General features: G+C 48.0%; 1 protein-coding gene and 1 long non-coding RNA gene across 2 annotated transcripts; both read right to left on the minus strand.

The window, feature by feature from the left end:
• Positions 1 to 521: 521 nt before the first annotated feature.
• On the minus strand, positions 522 to 2,405 carry SCG2 (secretogranin II; the record flags this gene model as incomplete). The annotated part of the gene is made up of 1 exon (XM_084267374.1): positions 522 to 2,405. The coding sequence occupies one exon, from the start codon at positions 2,403 to 2,405 to the stop codon at positions 522 to 524; it is 1,884 nt and encodes a 627-aa protein (XP_084123500.1).
• Positions 2,406 to 15,381: 12,976 nt separating this feature from the next.
• LOC311194427 lies at positions 15,382 to 16,957 on the minus strand. Its single transcript, XR_014617447.1, has 3 exons — positions 16,811 to 16,957; positions 15,750 to 15,847; positions 15,382 to 15,394 (listed from the first exon to the last, which is right to left on the minus strand). It is a non-coding gene; the product is annotated as an uncharacterized lncRNA (long non-coding RNA).
• Between the last annotated feature and the right edge of the window lie 5,808 nt (positions 16,958 to 22,765).

The following is a 22,765-nucleotide window of genomic DNA, read 5'->3' on the forward strand; positions in this document are numbered from 1 at the left end:
TACGTTTCCATTTCAAATTACTATGACTTTATCAACTGCCACAAAGAAACACAGACTCTTGTCCAGAAATAATTTATTCATCAACAATAAAACACTGAATAGAAAAAGCCTTGTAAATAAAACTATATATATATAATGCTTTATTTTTTTATTCGATACTCCACAAAAAACACTACAGACAGTAACAAAATAATCCAATTAATCTTAAAAATTTCAAATTATAATTGTCACTCTTCATTTATCATGTTTTATTAACAATGCAAAGGTCATTTGTTTACATATTATAGTTTTACTTGATCTCATTGTTTCTTAAAACACTCGAAGCAATTTGTTGTTTGCCCCATAATTTATAACATATATAAGTATATCAATAAACAATATAACAGCTCTGAGAAAGATATGCAGACTGTTCAATGGTAAGTAGTCTACCATAGGCTGTTTAGTGGGAGAGCGGGAAGAAATCACAACTGAATTGGGATAGAAGTCAACACATTGAAGAGAAGTAACGTTTTGAGGAACAATTACATGTTTTCCATTGCCCGTTTAGTAATGTGATCTCTTTCCAGCTCTGATTTCTCCTGTTTTAGATACTCTAGCACCTTTGCTAGCATATCCTCATCCAGGTACTGCCTGTTCTGTGTGTCATCGGTTTCCCCAGCCATGGAAAGCCTTTTGCTGAGCGAAGCCAACTTCGCGGCCTCCTGCGGTCCCAGCTGGCTTAGGTGCTCCCTGACAGCCTGCTCCAGCCGGTCGTCTTCCTGCAAGTCACTTTCAGAAGGTGGCACCGGGACCCGTTTCATCTGGTTCGTATTGATAACTTCAGGATATTTTGCCAACACCTTTGCCAAGTAATCAGCCAGCTCTTCGTCGTTCTCATTAAGTTTCTCATACTCCATCTGCTGCCTTTCCAAATCGTTCATCCAGGCGGCTTTGGGAAACGGGTGTCCTTTCAATCTTCTGGGAAGGAAAGACAGTCTTGGCAAGTCATTTTCTTGATTAAGACGATTTAGTAAGTAGGAGGGATTCTGATTAGCTAAAGTGTCAGTTCCCAGCAGACTGACGATATCTTCAATATTGAGGTCTTCAGGTAGATTTTCTGGAATAACATTGAAAGGCTGCTTCATGTACCCGTTTTTAGAGTTTACATTATTTTTGAATATATCACTCTGTCCTAGATTTGTTTCAGCAATGTCGTCAAGGTCTTCTGGGAATTCTGCTTCCTGTTCAGCTTCCAACCTTTCGCTCTGGAGCTGCTTTTTTTCTCCAGCTTTCAACATGTCTATTAAATCCTCAGGAGGAATTTGTAAATTCCTTGAGATTTCTATCAGCTGGGCTATAGACTGAGGATCGAGTTGCTTATCCAAAAATGTGGATGCTCTTTTTTCCTCAAGTTCTCCTCCAGTCCTTAATTTCCTATTTGCAGCACCGCCCATCAGCCTCTTCAGGTAATAATTCATTAGCCTTGAAACTCCCTCCGACATTTGATCTTTATTGTCTCTTCTTATTTCATCCTCGAGGAAGCTGAGTTTCCCTGATCTTTTCATTTCGTCATCAATCTCCTCCTCATGTTTATCAATTTCCTCTTTGCTGTCTTTTATCTCTTCCTGGGTCTGACTTTCCACTTTCTCCTCTATGGGATTCCAATCTTCTCCTCCGACCACATCTTCATAGGCAATGTTATTCACTTTATATACATCGTCTTCATCATCTGCATACAATTTCTGGTCCTCATCCAGCCTTTCTTTCTTGTGGTTGCTTGGTCCTGCCATCTTCCCCAGCTCCTGAAACACAGACTCCAAGGTAGCGAGGCTCTGGGGTGTGTATTGCTCTTCCACAATTTCATTGGTACGCTTGAAGGGACTGTCTCTTGAACCGTCTTCGTAGTGCCCAAGTGGCATTTTGAGATACTTTTGCCACCTCTCAGGCCACTTGTAAGCCTCATAATCATCAGTTACTCCAGCTGGAAAGTTGTTATCTGAACTCAGACCATAAGGTTTATTCTCCTTTGGGCCGACTTTCGACTCTTTCTCAGCTTGCCGCAAGGCTTCCAGCATCACTTTAACCCACTGGGACTCATCTTCAGTCAAAGAATCCCTTACATTATCTGGTAGGTGAACAGGATTTTTGCTTTCCTTCTGTGGCAGGAGGTAGGGCACACTTTGATAAGAGCTGTAATCAGGGCTGCTTTCTCCCTTGTTAGTTTGCTTGCGAAGATCTTCTATGTATTCCAAAGCTTTGATCATATCGGGATTTGGGAACCTCTGTAAGTTTTTCATGACATAGTCTGGATCTTTCTGAAGCAGCTGATGCTGCTGGAAGGAAGCTGCATCAACCCAACAGATTGCGACAAAGAAAAAGGTGAGAGCGCAGGCTGCTTCAAGCTGGAAGGGTTTAGTTGCTGCCATATTTAAAATCTTTCCTTGAAATAAAGAAGAAGAATAAAAAAGAGGCAGTTAACATATGGAGACAGACTTAGAGAACTGAGAAGCAGGACAGAGATTGTTATTTTAAACTGGAATTTATGAAGAATAACACCAGCACAACAAATATTTTTATTAATCATGGAAACCTAATATAACTTGTAGATGGAAACCGTACATTTAGGTGGAAATCTGGGATTTTTCTGGATATTTCCAATGATTCCTCCGTTTACTGGAAACTACTGATTTCCTACGCTAGAATTTTCTTCTCTCTGTGTTCAATGTACTTTATGCACACAAGTTTTCCAATGGAAACACCAACATGTAAAATACAAATCCTATACAGCTCACAAAATGCCCACAGAGGAATCTAGATGTCATTTTGGTTATGCAAACGAAGGCTTCAATTGGTAAAATCAGTATATCCATATATTTAGACACTGCTCAAAATATTAGTAGAAAACCTGCATACGGAATTATTGTATGAGATTGCTCCACAGGGCCTCTGGTTCCATCTCAGGGTAATATCACTGAATAGTGCCAGACTGCAATAAAATTAGTGTAATGAACTGGAGAACACAGCCTATAAAATGACTTGCAAGTTTATTTCTCTCATCATTGTTAGTGTTTTACTTCCCTTTTTGCTATTATTTAATTTAAAAATAGATATTATTTGTATTACAGGTGAATTGTATGTAAGAGGCTGGATGAGTGAACCATTTTCCTAGGGGTAACGATTCCCCCCCCCCCCTCATTTGAGGGCCAAACTATGATTTATCCCAAAGGCACAATAGAATTGTACTGAATCCTTCAAAACCCATCTCAGAAATGAGCTCGAGTGGGCAGGTTCTGAGTGGTGACTTCACTCAGTCACTCGCTCGTTCATTCATTTGCTTCAGCAGAAATTGAATCAGGTCCCACGATGGGCAGAAATATGACCATTGTCGAAGAGAGCTAAATCCAGTTAGCATAGACCAGTAGAAGCCTGTGTCTGCTCCGTCTGCCCAGCATACAGCAGCCAGCAAGGAAGACTGGAAGAGAAACAGGCAAAAGATGCCTCCTCCAACTGAATGAAGAGGATTACTGCTGCTTGTGAGGTGCAGCTGCACGAGCCCAGTCCTGCGGGGAGCCCAGCACCCTCCACCCAGAGAAGGGAAAAACTGCCATCAATTATGTCCTAGGTGATGCTCAGGTCTGTGAGACAGATTAGACTCTCCTGATCCAGTTACATTAACAAATAAAGTACCATAATAACAAAGAAATGACAAAGATAGAAACCACTTTGATTAACTGACCTATTTTGGTTGCTTTAGTTTTTGTCTTGGTAAAAGCATCCTGTTGAGCTGTTAATGGCTCATGACGGACTGGAAGGGCTGTGTACACCACTATTTACCTGCTGCAGAGGGCTGAGCACCAATGTGCTCATTTCAGCTCACTTGTAGATTTTGACCCTCAGTTTCTGTTCCTAACGTAATGCGACTTTAAATAATTAAAGCAGTATTGTTTCAGAGCGCTGCTTTTGTCTCCAGTACGCCTCGGCATGGAAAGCTAGCAGCCAAAATAGCAAACAATTTCCCCAAATAATTCTGACTGTTCAAGCCTGGATACATCTGATTTCACAAAGGATTAGTTCAGAATGGCTGATTAGAAGGTCCCACCCTCCAGATCTGAGTTTGCCCTGACACAAAGCCAAGACATCGCTCCATTCTCTGTCACAGGAGAGACACTAGTCCTATACAGATATGTATGAAAATACAGCACTTATTGTAACAAATAAATGACATTAAGGCTTTATTTTCCAGCAGAGAGACTGGTGATGAACAGAGTTAGTTTGATCAACGCACAAGAAACTCTGTCCTTTGCAAGGGGTGGGGGAAGGGAGGGCTGTTCCATAATTATCTGCCAGGCGCCTCCCACTCAGAGACCAGAGACTCAACCTCCTTCGCCGTGCATAATTATGTGTTGTTACAGTCGTTGTAGGAGCCCTCATCATCCCATTAAACCCAAAATATGCGTGGCCAGGCAAAGTTTAATTTAGCGTTCCACAAGGACGATGCTCAGCTGAGTATTTCCTTTGCAGGAATAACAGCTCACTGGCTGCTCTCTAGATATTTGGGGTGTATTTGTCACCAAATCAATTTTCACTTCTAATTTATTGGTACATGATACTTGAAAGCCTCATCAAATGGATTTGGGGATGAATTATTTGAAAAGCTTTGAATTCAGGACATAAATTCTTGTCGTTAAATATACTGCACCATCTAGGCTGAAAGGACTCCTACCTGCTCTTTCAAACTTTAATTCCACGTTTTTTTAGAAAACTGAGAACATTTTAGACTGTCTTTAGGATCTTCTGTGCCTCTGAGAGGACGATATGCTAAAATGGCTGTTTTGCCTACAGACGGATAACTGAGAAGCTGTCCTGGATGAGGAGCATGTTTATCTCCTCTGTTAGCACCTAAGAAACAGGAAAATCACCTCTTTCCCCACTGATGTCGAAGTTCCTACTTACAAAACGAGGCAGTGGAGCTCGCAAAGCTCCATGCACAAAGGCAATGCAGGCTGACCCAAGTTCCCAGAAAACAGACAAAACAATAAATCTCCTTTCTGGGATGTTTCCATGGCAGCAGTAATTCTCTCTCTCGATCTCTCTCAGCAGCATCTCTGGGGTGTGTGTGTGTGTGTGTGTGTGATGTTTCCAGTGAAAATCTGCGATGAAAACTCATCAGCTTTCCCACAGACGAGTCCCTGCCCTGAGAGCCTGAGGGAGAATCCAGCAGCGGGTTTTTTCCATCAGGAAAAGAAAGGAACACATCACGCACTCTTCCTGCCGCTTACTTTCACAACAAAGGACAGGACTGCAGCAAATTTGCCTTTTTTAAGCACATCCAACCCTTTATCCCGTACAAGTGGCTAAAAACATGAACGGAATCACAGTGGGGTGAGGAGGAGAGCCCAGACCTGAGGCAGCTCTGGCCGCAGGGCTGTACGGGGATACATCTGGAGAGCTGGCCAGGCTGCGCCCGCACCCAGGGTAACCTCTCAGCCCGCATTTTGACGCGGCTGAAGAGCAGCCGCAAGGCAGAGCGGCTGCCGCTGCGCTCCCCGGCCGGAGCCGCGGCGGCAGCTGGGGGGTATGACAAACACCACCCCTGCACCGGCGGGGCTGATTACCGGGGCCGGAAGGCTCTAGGTACGAGCCCTTCAACTTTCCGCCCCAACTCGCCGCGGGGCTCAGCCCCGGCGGCTGCCGCAGATCCCCCCCCGGCCGGCAGCCGAGGGCCCCGGGCTTCCCCAGCCACCCTCCACCCTCCCCACCCCGCCCCCGGCCGACCCTCGGCGGGCCCGGCCGCGCTGCGAGCCCCGGCGCAGCCCCTACCTGGAAGCGCCGCTCCCGCCGCTCCCGCCGCCTTCAGCACCCGGACAGCGCCCGCTTATACCGCCCTCGCCGCGCCTGACGTCAGCCGCGCTCACACGCCCCGCCCGGGCGGCGGAGCCTGCGGCGGGCCGGGCCGGCGGAAAGCGGGTCGTGGCCAGCGGGACCCTCCCCGGGCGCAGGCTGAGGAACATCCCTCACCCCCCACGCACACGCACCCGTTTTCCCCGCAAAGGGGTGGGCGTTCAAAAGGGCAAATAAAAACGGGTGCATGGGGGGTGGGGGTGGGGGTGAGGAAGGTAGGCGATAAAAGGGGGAGGGAGAAGAGGGAAAAAATACAAAAAAGGCGAAAGAAAAGAAAAAGAGGAAAAGGCAGGTAAAGGGGGAGAGAGGGAAAAGGGAAAAGAATGGTTAAAAGCCGAGAGGGCATAGTCTCAGCTCCCACGGAGCAGGGTGCTGAACCCCAGAGCAGGGCAAGTGCTGCTAAGCTGGCCGGGCTCTCAGGTTGGCAGGAGATGGCCAGGCCAGCAGTGGGGACAGAGACCCGTGTCTGTGTGCTGTGGGCGTGCGGGTCTGGGCGTCAGCGCGAGCCAAGCGGCGAGGAAGGCAGTGTGCCGAGGCGGCACAGCGCGAAGGGCGGTGTGTGAGCACGTGTGCCCACCCAACCCTGGCCGTGCCTTCTGCTGGAGCTGGCCTTCCAGCAGCTCCCGCCTGTGCAGGCTTTTTAATGTTAGTATTTGTTATAGGAATAAGTTGAATGAGCCACTGAAACACCATTCTGGCTCTGTGACAAGGACAATTCACAGCATCATCACCAGGCATGGGAGGAGGCCCAGGAGCTCCAGACCAACTAGAGCATCCTGCTGAGGGCCGAGCGCTCCCAGGAGGGGAACAACACCCCTCCATTGCATGTCGGAGATCCAGAGGGGAAAACTGAAGCACGTTGGGGAAAGAGACAGCAGAAGGATCCCCCGTGGCAGCTCCCTGCCTGGGCCCATGGGCAGCTGCGCAAGGCGGGAGAAGCACCCCACTCCTTTAGGGCTCTGCCTCACCCAGTGGCTGCCGCGTTCCCAGCTATGACCCCACTCACCCAGTCACTGATGCATCCAGAGAGGGAAAACCCACCCACAGCCCCCCTGCCAGGCACTGCAGGTGATGTCCTTGCAGTTTCAAGTCCATTCGCAGCAGCCTGTGTGTGAAAGGGGCAGCGCTCGCTCGCCTGGATCACCAGGGTGAGTAAATACCACCGCCCCGTAAATCAGACAGCATGAAACGTAACATGTTGCTTCAGCTGCTGCTCTGGGTTGTAGCTCGTGCCTTCTGCTTCCTTTCTATTCCAGAAAGGCTGTTTCACTTTGGCTTTTAAATGAGGACTCCTTTTCCCCCAAAATAAATCTTTCCTGACAATTTTGACCTTTTACAGCAGAAAATGCAAAAAAACCCTAGGATGAATGTACCTTCCAAACCAATAAATGTTACAAAATTAAATTGTCATAAGAACAGCAAGGTAGAAATAATTGCAGCCATGAGCACAGACAAAAGGACTATCCTTGCTGCAGTCGCTGCAGTCGAAACTGGAAGCCTCCAGTTTCACCTCACGTAAAGTTGTTAGTAAAATACAGGATCAGTCCTGAAACTCTTCAGCAGCAGCTTTATTCAGGGCACAGATACCATCCCAAAACGCTCACTTTCATCACTGGGCCCAGGAAGAAAAGAGACAGAAGTGACTCATGACAGCATCCCCGAAGAAAGGATAAGAAAGGCATCTACTGCAGTGAGCAAAGTCCAAGGAACCGTATTGCTGAACCCCACAGCCCCCTTCAGCAGCACTCTGAATGCCCATCAAGCATACAGCTGCTGACATTGTTATCAGTAATACACCTTGGTCCACGCAGAAAACAGAGGCTGTGATCAAAACAAAAGGAGAAAAATGCTCAATTCAGATTTTCAGGAATTTTCTTGTGTCTCTGCAAGTATTTCCAAAGGACTAGTGTTTTGTGCCTTCTGCCTCCAAACACCTAACATTTATCTAGAAAATTCTTCCCATTCTGCTTCCCCTATCCATCTATCCCCGATCTTCAGCATTGGTGCCTATTTCAGACAGCCCAGATTAATTGGCACATCAGCACGATTCCTTCCTCTGCTCCTTAACCACTCACTTGAGATTTACAGTGTGTGAAGTCAGGCAGACACTTGGCTTAGGTCTCTGCTGTGGCTATTTTGGGTTCAGTGGATAAAATTTACCAAAGGGTATCCACGATCCAGCTGTCAATTTTAGTCCACATCAAAAAGTACTGCCCAGACTTTGTGCTTATGATTGATTGCACCGTACAGTCCTGTAAGGAGTGCCTTAGTGAATGTGCTTTTTTTTTTGGTGTCATATTGTGTGGATGGCATTCTTTTCCTCAGAATGAGTCATGCAACAGAAAATTTGATCTGTTCTGTCATTAGAAGTTCCATGGCATTTTATACAAGAGTAAGATCGCATCACAGCATCTCTGAATTTAAGGAAATTGCATTAGAACTAGCTCAATATCAACTGTTTAACCAGAGGAGCTTGGTAATCTTGTTTTTCTGAGCACGCTTGGACCATGCTGCATCCTTTTGTGGAGCCTGGGCACAAGCCAGCACTAAGCGCACCGCTCTCCCTGAAACAGGCCCTGCCTTACATAGTTATGCACCATCAGAAGCTAAAAGTTAATAATCAACCCCGCATCTTGCATGCTGACTTAAGACTAAGAACAGCTTCAAAGCGATTTTATTTCATTTCGTGTAAGAAAGAGGGCAAGGGGCGGAGTGGGTGTGTGGGGGGGACTTCACTGTAGCAAACAGGCAGGAGGACTCCAGCGCACTGTGTGGTATCACAGCCAGCCAGAAGATCATAGTCCTGAAAGTTAATGGAGAAAGAAAAGCCAGACAACCTGACTTCAGGAGGTAGCAAGGTCTGACATGGGGCTTGGTGCCACTGCCCTTGTGCCCAGTCCCCAGGACAGCACAAGCACTGGCAGGGGGATGGTGGCAAGACCCACAGGCGCATTCATGGGCTGCGGTAACCCGGCGAGACCTACCTCCCACCCGGCGTGCCCTGCTTCCATGAGAGGATGAGGCAATGAACCCTCTGACACGACCATCCCAGCAGCAGTGAGGAGCAGCGGACAGCGCTTTGGCCTGGCTGTGGTGGCTCTTCTCTAAACACCACAGGAGCTTGCAGTTCATGCAGTTCGCTTCAGCTCTGGCTCCCTCCTCCTCCTCCTCCTCTAATCAGTGTCACCAGAGATCAGCACTGCTTAGAAATAAAGCAGGTTGTGTCAATATTGATTAGTTCCCCCCCCCCCCTTCCAGTGTTTCCAGTAGCAACTAAAAATAATTTACAATTCATTACAGCCATGGCATTTCTTGCAGAATAAGGGCTATTGTCGCATGTAAAACTCAGTCCATATCTGACTTGAATATCTGCATTTATTCCGTACCTAATCAGAAGGGGGAGGTTTTCTTTCCTCACAAAAGATTCATCTGGCATCACAGTTAGAGTTTTTGTGTTGTTTTTTTTTTTTTTACATTTTAAAATACTTGAACTCTGCTTGTGTCCAACATCAGACTTGTTATTTTGTGCTCATTTTGCATGCTTGGAAGATCAAACATATTTGCATGCAAATGTTTTTGTCCTCCCTAAATTTAGTACGTAATAAATGGCCCAAATTTCATTACCAGAGCTGTAAGGGGAGAGAAAAATAGAACATTGTAAGGAAAAGTAAGGGGTTTGCAATTTGTAAGTGTTGATCTGTCTGAGGGTAGGGAGGCTCTTCAGAGGGATCTAAACAGACTGCACTGATGGGCTGAGACCAATGGGATGAAGTTTAACATGGCCAAGTGCAGAGTGCTGCACATGGGACATAACAACCCCCTGCAGCGCTACAGGCTGGGGGAGACTGGCTGGAGAGCTGTCAGGAAGAGAAGGACCTGGGGGTGTTGGGGGACTGCAGGCTGAATATGAGCCAGCAGTGTGCCCTGGCAGCCAAGAAGGCCAATGGCATCTTGGCTTGTATGAAAAACAGTGTGGCCAGTAGGTCTGGGGAGGTGGGGTTGAGTCACCTTTCCTGGATGTGTTCAGAAAAAGGGTAGATGAGGTACTTAGGGATATGGTTTAGCACAGGATGGGCATGGTTGGACATGATGATCTTCAAAGGTCTCTTCCAACCTTGTGATTCTGTGATTCTGTAACCACAGTCTTTAAAACAATGGGTGTCTAGTGCACGTTGAGTGGCCAAGGATCTCTGGGCTTTATTCCACGCTGCCACAAGGCTATGGAGGTTCTAGGCCAGCCTGGCCCACGGGCCTCCCTCCAGGTCTGCTGCTTGCTCTGCAGGGCCATTGCAGACACAGATTTTGCTAAGGAAAAAAAAAAAAACAACCCACAAAACACTGAAAAAAACCAATCCCGATGTTCACCCAACATTTCCACCTTTGGGATTTCGTGCTGCCTGCAGTCAATAAACAATTAACTAGAAAGAAGGGTCTTAGTGCAAGGTTTCACCGCTACCTCCCAGACATGAGCATCCACCTTTGCAACACGGACCCACCAGCAACCTGTGAAGTGTTGCTGGTTCAGCTGAGCCGCTGTGTCACACAGGTTCCCCTACCCACCCACCCTCCACCACAGAGCCGGCACTCCCCACACATGCCAAGGCCTTGGTGCCGGGGGAGCGAGGGCCCCTCTGTAGGCAGCTGGCCCAAGGAGGTGGCTGACTGCATCAGCCTCACTGAGGGCCCAGGCAGGCTCTGCCCCTCTGCACGCCCACCAGCCAGTGACCAGCTGGGGTGACTGAAGGTGTGTGGGTCCTACCCCAGGGCTTAGTCCCTCTGGTATGCTGGAGGAGCACGTACCCACTGCCTCGCCGCTCCTCCCTGCCCAGTGCCCTACACTTCCTACAGGGTGCCTCAAGCTTGTGACAATTGGGGCCCACCCCACAGTACAGACCCTCTGCTCGTGGCAGGTGGACAGGACTATCCTGCTCAGGCAGGGCTGGGTGAGGGGAGAAGCCTGGGCTGGAAGGGGCATGGAAAGGCATCCGCAGGGAAAGCGCTTCCCGGTTTACCCGTCCCAGTGCAGCCCCCAGTTTGAGTACCATCAACAGGAATAGCAAGACACCAACACATTACGGAATATATGGCTTCTCATATAACCACCGAATTATTTTTATCTCCAGGCCTCCCCCACATACATACTCACATTTTTTTTTCTCCTGTGGAGTTTCAAGGCTCTTCACAAGCGTGTGACATCTGCTTACCAACATTTGGTGTAAAAATATCAATATCTGCTCTGCATAGCTGTTCTGAGCGCTACATTTACCAGCCAGTAAAGATCAAGAGCCTCCTGGGAACTGGCTGGATCAAACTGTCATGATTTCAGCGCTGCTTTGCGTCAGACGGCAGAATTTAAAGTCAAAACACAGATAGTTTAGGGAGGAAGACAATGCGAAGCCCTGAGTCATACCCTGCTGAGGGTGAGGAGAACAGATTAATAGACAGCAAACATGAATGAAATCGAACGGCTCATTTTAGTCATGCAGCTGCTTCTGAAACCCAAAATAGCATTTATTTTTAGTCCTTGAGCATGAAAAGCAGATTTCTTTGCACCTTGCCAAGGAGAAGTTGAGAAAAGAGTTTTAATTGGCACGGGGCAGGCTCCCCTTTCCTTGGCACCTGGAGGAGCACAGCAGTGGGGCTCGCTGAGCTCAGGGAAATTTTGCTCCTCACAAGCTGACTTAACGATGCGTCACCCACGAGACTTTGCACGACCCGGCAGCTTTTAGCGTCATTCGGATACAGAGAACGCAGCGCGGACGCCAGCCCCAGCCAGCTTGCCTTTGCCAAAACTGAGTCAGGAAAACAATCACAAACCAACAAAACGATGATCTCTTCTAACCAGGCCAGGCCTCATCTTTCTGAGGAGCTGCACCGCTCCCTCTGCTGCCTCATGGGGAGGGAGGAGAAGCAACCTTGGCTTGACTGCACAGGTCCACCTCAAATCATTGGAGATTACTTAACCAACACCTCTGAGTCCTTCAGAACAGCTATGGCAACAGCAGTTTGCTGCTTGTATTAAGACTGACCAGGTCAAGCTCCTGGGTTGAAGTGAGGGTCAGACATGGGGCACGCCCCCCATGTCCGGGCACCAGCACCCACAGCTGCCATGGGGCTCACACCACTTGGTCTCTCCAAAACTGCAGCGGGACTCCTAAAAAGTTGTGTGTGGCTGCCAGCAGCTGGTCCTGCTGCAAGTCTTGCTGAGCAGATCCTGCCCAGGGGCTCCCCAGGAACCCTGGCTGAGCGTGCTGAGATGCTGGCTGCAGCTAATTCCAGAGTCTCAGCTCGCTGAGGGCAAACAGGAGTCGTCACCACCATCATCAGACCCCTAATGCTATAACTTGGCGGGGGAATCTGCCTGTATGTTACTCTCAAAACGTTTCTATTCTCCACTGATGGCATAGGGCAGCCAAGCTTTTAGGCATCCAACCTAGGTACCCCACTTGAAGAGTTAAACACCCCAAAAGTCGCCCACATAACCAGCTCCCCGCTGCAAGAGTTCAGCCAGGAGCAGGAGTCCAGCAGCCTCTCCTGGGGTTGGTTTTGGATTTTAATTCAGCTGATCAACAGCTATTTGCTGTATTCAGTGAGCAAAGGAGAGGCTGCTCAGATGTCTTAAATGGCACTTAACTTGTGGGTTTAATTCTTCTTTTTCTAGATGGGGCACAGCCCTCTTAGGCAAAGCCAGCCTGGAAAGAGGGAATGGGTGTAAAAAGTAGGTAGGGGCCAGTACATTTAGGGTGGGGGATGGAAAGAAAGGCTGATGGGGTTCATGGCCATGGCAGGTGATTGCCTGAGCTGGCAGCCTGGAGAGCAGAGCAGGTCCCAGCACCATGCGTAGCTGCCAGGGGACAAACCAGCTTCAGCTCATGGTGAGGTGCGTTTGTGATGGGAAAGTGATGTTTCTACAGTACAGGTCTGCCAAAATTGACCTTCAATGATGTTTTCAGGAGCTAACACAAAGGTTTTACATGTGAGAGGAAAATGTTGGCACAGAAAAGATAGGTACACAGGTTTATGTGATTTTTCATTGTAAATAAACAGAAGTGGTTTCCCAGCCGTGCATAAGGTTAGTCACATTATTCAGCACTCTGCTAAATCATCTGAGCAACCCTGGTACTCAGAAACTTCATGATCTTGGGGCTAAACCATTTCTATCCCTTACTTACATTAAAGCCTCATTAATTTTCACATTAATCACTCACAAACATGGGAGAGCTCAGTGATTTTGAATCTCCCTGTCTCTGGCAGAAAACCTCTTCCTTGTTTTCTGCTGCCTGGTCTGACAACATAGGATAGGACTCAGAGTGGCAAAATCACCACTCCAAAGTTACCACCCCTGTTATTAATGCCTTTGAGAACCCAGCCATTCTCAAAGCACAAACCAGCACACTTGTGCTACTTCATGTGGGCAAATGTCCTTCCATCCCCAAGCCATTCGGGCAACGGGTAGTTCAGCAACACAGTGTGTGAGAAGCTGCCTGCTAAATCCAGGAGGGTGAGAAGCAACACTCTGCTTCCTTCTCATAAAACAGCCTCACGATTTCCTCTCACTTTGTCTTTGCTGGTGTCATCAGTTTCACCAGTGCCACCACAGCATTTTTCATGGCCACAGGTTTGTCCTTCCTTGCTCAGTACGTACGTGCCAACATAGATTCCAACCCTATTGCTACAGTAATTTATATAGATCTGGGTCAACCCCAAATTTAGCATTTTGCCATGAATGTGATAAAAATAGAAAAAAAGAGACTCAGTGCAACGCCCAGCACGGAGCCAAGGTGGTGGAGTTTCTTCCTGGAGACAACTCCTACCTAGAAGAGAGCAAACAGTTTGGTTTGGTAACTTGTGTGGACAAGGCAGCACCACTTCATGCCGTGCCCTTTTTAAAAAATTGCATACTCCATTAGCAGGTTAATTCAACCTGACTGTGATTGAATCAAAATAAGAGCACAAATTCATATCCCCCCCAGGTGGCTACAGCTATGTGTTTGCTGCATTCGCATTATAGCTGAGAGCCTGTGTTTTTAGGGTTCGACTGCACTGGCTTTGGATTTCAGGATGCACAGCCAGAGCAAGATGGCTGGCTTCAGCAGCAGCTGTGCTAGTATAGAGATCACAGGAGCAAGGCAGGCCCAGAAATCATAGAATCATAGAATTGTAGGGGTTGGAAGGGACCTCAAGAGATCATCGGGTCCAACCCCCCTGCCAAAGCCGCTCCCTAGGACATATCACTCAGATAGGCGTCCAGGAGGCTCTTGAATATCCCCAGTGAAGGAGACTCCACCACCTCCCTGGGCAGCCTGTCCCAGGGCTCCCTCACCCTCACTGGGAAAAAGTTCTTCCACATGTTGGTGTGGAACTTCCTGTGCTCCAACTTGCAGCCATTGCCCCTTGTCCTATCCCCACAGACCACTGAAAAGGGGCTGGCTGATTCCCCCTGCATCCCCTGTTTAGGAGGTGTGTAAAGCAGGGGAGACACAGGGTTAACAATTTACCCACCAGCCTTGCACCAGCCTCCTGCCTGAGCAGCCTCAATGCTTCAGGCAATGGGGCTATGGTGTAGCCAGCCTCACTGCTCCCACCACCCAGCAGAACTTGTGTTAGCAGCAAGCAAAGAAACTCCCCAGGCGTCAAGGACTTAAATGCCATCACCCAGATGTGCAGGAGGTGTATTCTGAACAAGGGACTGAGGAATCAAGCAGCAAGCTGTTGTCCTGCATAGGTGCACATGGACCAAGCCACTGTGCTCCATCCAGCTGGAATGGGGTGGGAGTCACTGGGTGCGTGTGGCTGGGGACATGCACAACGTGTCCATCCACTGAAAAGCCTGAGAGCTCTGCTAACATCTGTAGTTTGTTTTTTTTCTCAGCACTCAGTCCTGAAAACCCCTCTAGGGCTAGGCAAGAAGTTCTAGGAAGGCTGCTCCTTTCTCTAGCGAAAGTCAAACTGTAAGCCCTGACACATTTCCCCAACAGGCTGCAATCTACATGACAACTAGTAACACCTCTGCAAGCCTGCAAGAACATTTGCTTTGACCTCCAGACTGTTTCAGATAGCAGTCTTGCATCTCTCAGCTATCAGAGCCTTGACTGGCAAGTAAAAGGAGAAAATGCGGTGATTTTCCCCTAAGGCAAATACTTTCTGTCTGATTCACCTTGCTGGTAAGTGCCTGGGATGGGCTGAGTGCCCTTCCCAGCCCCAGGGCTCCCGTTTCTGTCTTCTTCCACTCCACCCAGCCACCCACCAGTTGGGTTGAATGGAAACCTGCTCCAGGGTGAGAGACATATGGAAACCCACTCCAGGGTGAGACAGGTATGGAAACCTGCTCCAGGGTGAGACACCACTCCTGGGTAGAGGCAGAGGTGCCAATCCACTGACCTGATTTTCCAAACAGAAGGAAAGCCAAAGGGGAGGAGATGGCTTTGTGGTCTTCCAGTACCAGTGTCCAGGTCTCTCACTCCCAGTCTCTCCTCCTGCCTGTGTCGGGACATCCCCTCCGTGGCCGGGAAAGCTGTATGGTATAATTCAGGCAGGAAAATGGTACCATAGCAAGTAAGTTGGAGAAGGGACCAACACCCAGTGAGAAAATATTCTATTAACTATCTTGACTGAGTATCAGCCCAAACAATTTATGGCTACAGGCATCCTGCTGAGCACTCCTAGCTTAAGCAGAAGATGGGGCTGTGTGATGTAAGATCTTTTTTTCTGCCTCAGGATGAAAGAATTGAGGAAAAAATTGGATACATGTTGAAGGGTAGATGGAGAGCATAGATTCTGTACCAGCAAAGATAAAATACACGGCCTCTTTTATGAAATATTAAACATAAGCTATTTTTCCAATCAAATGAAATGTACTCAAAACAAACCATTTGTATCCAGGAATCCCTGCGGGCGACAGAAGGCTTGTCATGAAAATAGCTGCTTGAGAGCTGGGCTAATAATTCAGATTCAATAGGATTCAAATCTGAAAGGAAACAGACACATTATTGTATCTCACCACAAATCCGCAGCATCCTTACTCTGGAAATGTTCTCCCGGATACATTTAAAACCCAAGTGTGAACTCTATGGACACTGCTCGCTCCTGACTTGCCAGCCAGCGTCTGCAGGAGGGCTGTGGCAGCGGGAAGTGCGTGTCTGTGGCAGGATGGGATGGAACTGTTGCTTCCGACGCTGAAAAAGCCTTTTGCTTTTCACACGGGGCTCTGCCGCTGCGTGGGGAAGACCGACTGCTGCTGCCACCACACACCATGTGAGCGTCATGACAGCTTAGGTGGGGTTACTTTGTCTATGCCTGATGGCAGCAACATGCATTTATATGGTGTTGGGAGTAGCCTCCCCCGTGCTCAGCTTGTTCCACAGCTTTTCAGGGCTGAGCAGGCTCCTCAGGCACAGGGACATCACATAGAGCCTGAGTCAGGGTTGCTCAGGAGACTCAGGTCTGCCCATTAGTGCTGCCATTTTTCCACCTCTTCTCCTTCACCCCCTTAAGAAACTGCCTGATTTGCTTGTCCCTAAAACCAACCCAACTTCCAGTGATGATCTCCCTTGTACAAGACGATGTGGTGGGAAGAGGTCACATGATGTATTTCCCACCAGGCTTGTAGCTCTTGATGTTGAAGCAGTCCTGCTGCTGCACTGCCCCTGGACTGCAACCCAGCACCCCAGGCCCATCCCACCAGCAGCAGGTCACACAGAGCCCAGCAGCGGCTCACAAACACAAGCTGCATCCCCCGAGGACTCAGTGTCCATCTTCCAAAAAGGGACACGTGTCCTGTCATCTACTGCATTCAGCAGGATGCTGGATCCTACAGAAGTGTTTTGGTTCACCCAAAATAAATACTTTGGGAACTCTGGGCAAGAGCAATTCACTGCAGCTATCTGAAGCCAGGTTGCAGAGCACCACACTGAGTTTCTGCCAGCCTTACCTAGCGCATGGCTTGTGTATGCTTCTGCATAGCCATGGGGTCGGTGGTGAGCTGGCTGCCTGGCTGTGGTTTTCCACTAGTGTGTCTCAATGCTGAATCAAAGCAGACAGATCCTGCATCTGGTGTTGGAGATCTCATCTGAAACGCTCAATGTGTTACTTGTCCATGCAGGGAGGCTTTCATTATCTGTTGCAGTTGTAATACCAATGAGGTTCTCAACTTCATGTAATTGTTTAATGGTGTTACTATACGGGGCAAAACCCCCCCACCAACCAAACAACCCCAAACACAACCCTTCTGCGTTGATGCTCTTGCTTTTCATCAGGGAGCCATGACCATGTACACTTGTTGGAGTGGTCTCCTTTGACCTTCTCCTGATGTGCTGCTGCCTGTTGTGGTGGATGTGCACTGTGCTCCCCACAGCGCCGTGCCACTGCCTGGCTTCTCCCAGACTGTGTCTGCAGAAACCATCCTGGCTCGGTGGCTGTTTGCACATGCCTCTGCTGGCTGGTTTTCACCTGGCACTCAAAGGTCCTTTTCCCATTCCTCACCCTCTCTTCTGCAAGGACCCGGCAGTGTCTGGTGGGCACAGACCTGGTCCTGTGTAGACGCCATGCACCCCAATCCCCTGAGGGAGGGTTTCCCCGTCTCATTCCCAGGCGATGTGAAAGATACTGGCTCCTGAATTACCATGTTCACGTGGGATGGAGCTGTTCTCTGCAGGTAGGACTGTGACACGGGAGGAGACAAAGCAGGAACTGGGGAGAGAGAAGCAGTTCAGTTGTCGGCAGTGCAGCTGCAGCCCGTGAGCCAGTGCAGCCGAGATGATGTAGGTTCCTCTGGAGACCATGGCCAGGGGCTCTGAACGGGAAGGACCAGATGGTGGGGGAGCTGAGGCAGGAGTACTGAGTCTGGCTGTCAGGGGGTCTGTGCCAAAGAGGTGGGGCCGAAGGGCAATTAGGCTGACGGACAGTGATACAAAATGTATGAAATGAGGCTTCCAATGGAAACCTTAGGAAGCGTAAGAAGTGAGAAGCACAACAGAGCAAATCCCAGCACAATTAACCTGCCGGGAAGCAGAAATACAGAACCTGCTCCCAAAAGTAAATCCATACACACAGCTGCCATTAACGCTCCCTGATTTTTACCCACCAAGTGCCTATATGAATTGCAGCCACTTACTTGCTTTAAAAAAAAAAAAAAAAGCAGTAAAACAACAGAAGGAAAAGTGCATGTTTCAGCTGGAATAAACCCAAATATTTGGAATACACGCAAAAATTAAAACCATGCTGAAGGGCTTTAAGCAGCAGTCAGTGTCTGCTGAATGAGAGCCCTTATGCATGATTTTTAATTACTACTGACAATTGTTATTTCTATGTTTGTGTTGTTACTTCTCACAGCTGCTTGGACAGCCAGGGCCCAGAGATCATCTATCAACAGTCAGCAGCTCTGAGATCGTGTTAATGTGGAAACCAGAAAGACCTGCAGAGGCTTTTATGTGCCAGTGGCATCAGAGGAGACAAACCCAAGCCTCCTTCCTATAATCACGCTGTAACCACATCCAACCCCTCCTTTTTACAGAATGACACTTTAAGAGAAGATATCCCAACAAACAAACAGAAAAATAATGAATGAATTTCAGGGGAGCAGATCGTACAGCAAGCCTGCAAATTTGATTGCTACTTAGATGGTCGAAAGCAACATCACTGATAAAGGAGGTATCTTCCCATGGCCTGTTATCTGAAGTCTGACCCATGAAGTAGCTGCTGTATTCGTACTTCACCTTGTGTAAGTCCTAAAATCATAAAGCAACATGATTTTTAATACTGCTGAGCCAGTCTTGCCTGACATATCAACTGCATTAGGTTAAAAAAGGTGGATCATCAAATACCATCATGTATACCCACACGTGCAGAAAATGATATACGCTCCATAGGCATTGTTTTATCAGGGGGGTTTATATGGAAAAGAGAAGCAAGTCAGCTATGTAATTTTCTGAATCCTTGAGTCCTTGGACACTGCAGACAAAAGTTCTGAGATGACCCTGTTGCTCAAGGAGGTCTCAAAGTACTGCTGGGGTTGTAAATCATTCCCCTCCAAAACTTGATTTTCTAGTGTCTTGTGAATGTAGAGCTGTCTTGAAAAGTAGTTGCTATTCCTACACGTTCCTTTCAGCTTTATTTAGAGGTCACTAACACTCCTTAAAAAAATCTGGAACAGCTGTGATAGAAAACCAAATCTAGCTCTAAAATAGCACCCTAGCGAGAACCAAGTCCTCATTTTGCTTGGGTGTAGTCAGTATATCCATTCTTGTATAGACAGACTGGGTAGACATGACTAGTTAAGAACAAGTGCACCCCTTGTCAAGGGTAGGGGGTGTTAAATTAATACATTAACATTTCACAGACCACCTTAATGCTGAGACTTCCTAACATCTGCTTTCTCAGCTATCTTGACTCTCCATTATGCTTTTGTAGTACTCTCTGCTGCATCTAACAGAATGAAACCCTGTTTGGGACCAGCAGAACCTGCTGCGAATTGTTTACGTGCCAGTACTGCTGCCTGCACAAGGGTTCAGCCATTATACTGGTCTGTAGGAACATACATCACCTTTTACTCTCATTTTCTCCCAGTCTGACCTATGTCAGAACAAAGAACAGCACCTGCACGGCTGTCCCACTGTGTCTTTCATTCTGATCTGCAGCACTTGAAAGCATCCTGCATGGTGTAAGTGTTCCTACAGAAGGACTTGCAGAGAAGAAAGGAGAACAGTGGCTTCCATCGCAACTTTTCTTACCAACCTTTCCATGACCTTCCTGTAGACTTCCTTGTGAGCAGCCCAGGGCGTAAGTCCAAGTCTTGGTGGCCTAGCTGCCAGTTAACAGGGTGAGGTACCTCTGGGGCTGTCCTATTAATATTGTAAGCATAAAAGTTCTGTGAGATATTTGCCAGTATGTTTTACCTTGGGGCATTCTGAATAGCTACATTCACAGAAAAGCCACGTTACAGATAGATAGAAGAGCACCTCCTTGTGCAACTGTTTGCTATTCTCTAGTGCAACCCTGCAATATGTTAAGGAGGCTTTGCTTACAACTTAAGAAAGGGGAAAATAAATAAATAAGGAAAGAGGAAAGAATGGAAGACTTTGCAGCTGCTGCAGTCGGCTGATGTTCACCACCTCTTGTACCATTTTAAAACCTAGATTAAAGGTGCCCAAGATGAAGGCAGGAAGACAGCTAACTTGCAAGACTGACGAGCGAAACAAGTTTCTAAAACTTAGGTGTTTGCTTTGGTACTGACGTATTGGCAGCAGAGCATTAGTCAGCCAGCCAGAGAGTTTTCATCTAATATAGGTGTATTAGCATGCAGCGCCTGACTTCATTTTGATTTGAAGTGAAGCAAGGCAGGCTGACTCTCCCCAGCAAGCCAGGCTGATGTGTTCTCCCAAGAATCATGCCTTACAGAAAAATAATCATGAAATATTAATCATTTCCTATTTAGAGGTACGACTGTCACAAAGGATGTAGTGCTCTCATGCACAACCCCTCCCTGAAAAGCTGCATAAGGAACGCAGCAAACGGTGACTGCTTCCCGGGCAGAGCCGAAGCCTGGGCTGTAGGAGCATTGCAGCCTGGCCATGCCAGTGGCTGCTCGCAGGAGCAGGGACAGTGCCCAAGCACTGGTCAGCTCAATCCACCTGCCACTGTGCCAGCAAACCCATAGTGAGCCATCCATTCACCACCACCACGCTGCCTGCACGCTGCACCCTGTCTTCCTGCACCAGCGAGTCCCCTACGAGCGGGTCCAGAGTGAGGAACAGGTACTCCCAGAGCTGTGTCCGGAGGCAAGCGGCACATTGCCCTGCGGACTGGGCAACACTCACGTTCAGTGACAACAAACAGACATTGACAGGAACACGGTCTGGAAGAGGAAGGCATGGGAAATGTGGCTTTGTGAGGGTTTGTGCTGGGAGCGTGCACATGGCCCTGTCTGAAAGCCCCGTGTGAGCGCGGAAGCTCTTCATTCAGGGCTCAGACCCGGCGCCCTGTGCCTCGCAAAGCCTGTTACCCAGCCGGAATAGCAAATAATGAGGAATAATTCCTCTGAATAGCTGATAGGCGACCCAGAGCATGAAACCCATTTGCATAAAACAGTCATTGTCATTTCATACACGCAGATCTCCGGCAGCCGAAACCTCACCATAGATCACTCAGGGACCAGGGGAAAAGAAATGAAATCAGCTGTTTGCTACAAATAATTCATCCCGTTGTATCTGACATGGCACTGCCTCATTACTGGACACTGTCCGTGCTCCAAGCTGTGACCTACAGCCAGGATCCCAGCACATTACACCCTGCACTGCGTGGTAGGATACACACTTTGCCATTTTGTGCTGCTGCTGCAGATGGGCCAGGAAAATCAAATGGGACAGAGGGGGAAAAAGCACTCCCAAACTAAAGGTAATGCTTGTCAGGCTAAGTCAGGAGATCCAGATCACACAGAGCACAGCGAGTGCCTGTAACTGGGAGACTTATGGTTTTGTTTGACCATCTTTGCCTACGATGAAATACACTTTCAAGAGTATATTCCTTGTGCTTTCTTCTGATCTTCTCAATAGCAATTCCTTCAGGGACTTCAGCACATCTTTCCGGTGTCTTTCCCTGCAGGCCAGATAAGCTTCCCTGCCCATCACGGTGCTGAGCAGTCAAGACTGAGAGGCCCCTTTCGTACAAAAAAAAAGTGTCACAACATTTTCATTGGGTTTTGAGGGGGTAGGAGGAGAAATAACAAACAGGACAGAAAAACTGCTCAAAATAAATCACAAAAAAAGATAAAGGTGACCACGTAGCCCCTGGTACTGTGCCTGAAAACAGTTTGCTATCATTCTGTACAGAAGTTACCCACAAAAATGTCAGTGTTCTGGAGCATCATGGCATTAAGGTTCACTCACTCTAGCTCTGGAGCACGATGGATCTAAAGCAATTTAAAATACAGCAGCTTACAGGCTAGCTAAAACAACTTCTGATAACCTCCTATCCCAGGCTCTACATTCAGAGCTCTACCATTAAATGGTGAGCCAGGTTCAGCTGTTCAGAGCAGCGAATCCTTTTTCCCCCTGATGCACCATACAGTTCCAGGCATCCCCACTGCAAGGAATATTAAGAGATGTGTCACAAGCTGTCATCTGGTTTGAAGGAACAAACTCCCCAGGGCTGGCTGTTGACAGCAGTGAGAGAAACAGCCTCACCTGGAATCACATACTAAGTCATCCCAGTGCACGCTCTGCTGTGCAGCCCTGCCACGTCAGATGGGGTTGACAGGCTACTTTCTGCACTAATTAAAGGGTGTTGAAATGAGATCAGCTGCTCCTTATTGCCAGCCCCACATTTTGCATTTGCAACTGTGTTCAAGCAAAGCTAGGGATGGCTAAATATTATCCAAGAGAAAGTAAAAAAGAAGAGAAATCGATTTCTAGGTAAGTTGCCTTTTATTTCCCCATTCTAGTGACTAGAATTTCACGTGCCGTTTTTTATTGCCATGGCTGAAGCACTTCTGGACCTAAGGAATACTTGTGTACCCAGATATTTTTTCCTATAAATCAAAGAATTCACAGGAATTTGAGCATTTGATCCCTGAGACCAGGTACAGGTGCGTTTGCCGACCAGCGGATCCAGCACAGCGCCAACACAGCTCTGTGGATGCCAGATCAGAGCTGACTCAGGTCCACCTGACCTGCAGCACACAGAGACAGGAATGGGGCAGGTCCCAGCATCCCCTGACAATATTCCCCCTGCTCATCTCCAGGTACCTGAGCTTTCCCTCCTCTGCAGTGCCTCTTCCCCAGTGCAGGAAAGGAGAAGACATTAGTTTTCACGTAGCCATGGCTTCGCAAAGCTGAAGCCCCAGTTACCTAATGTGCTCACGTAGGATGGTTGCAGGGTACCTGGCACTGAT

The sequence above is a fragment of the Gallinula chloropus genome (genome assembly GCF_964237585.1).
Source record: "Gallinula chloropus genome assembly, chromosome: 8".
Taxonomy (NCBI): domain Eukaryota; kingdom Metazoa; phylum Chordata; class Aves; order Gruiformes; family Rallidae; genus Gallinula; species Gallinula chloropus.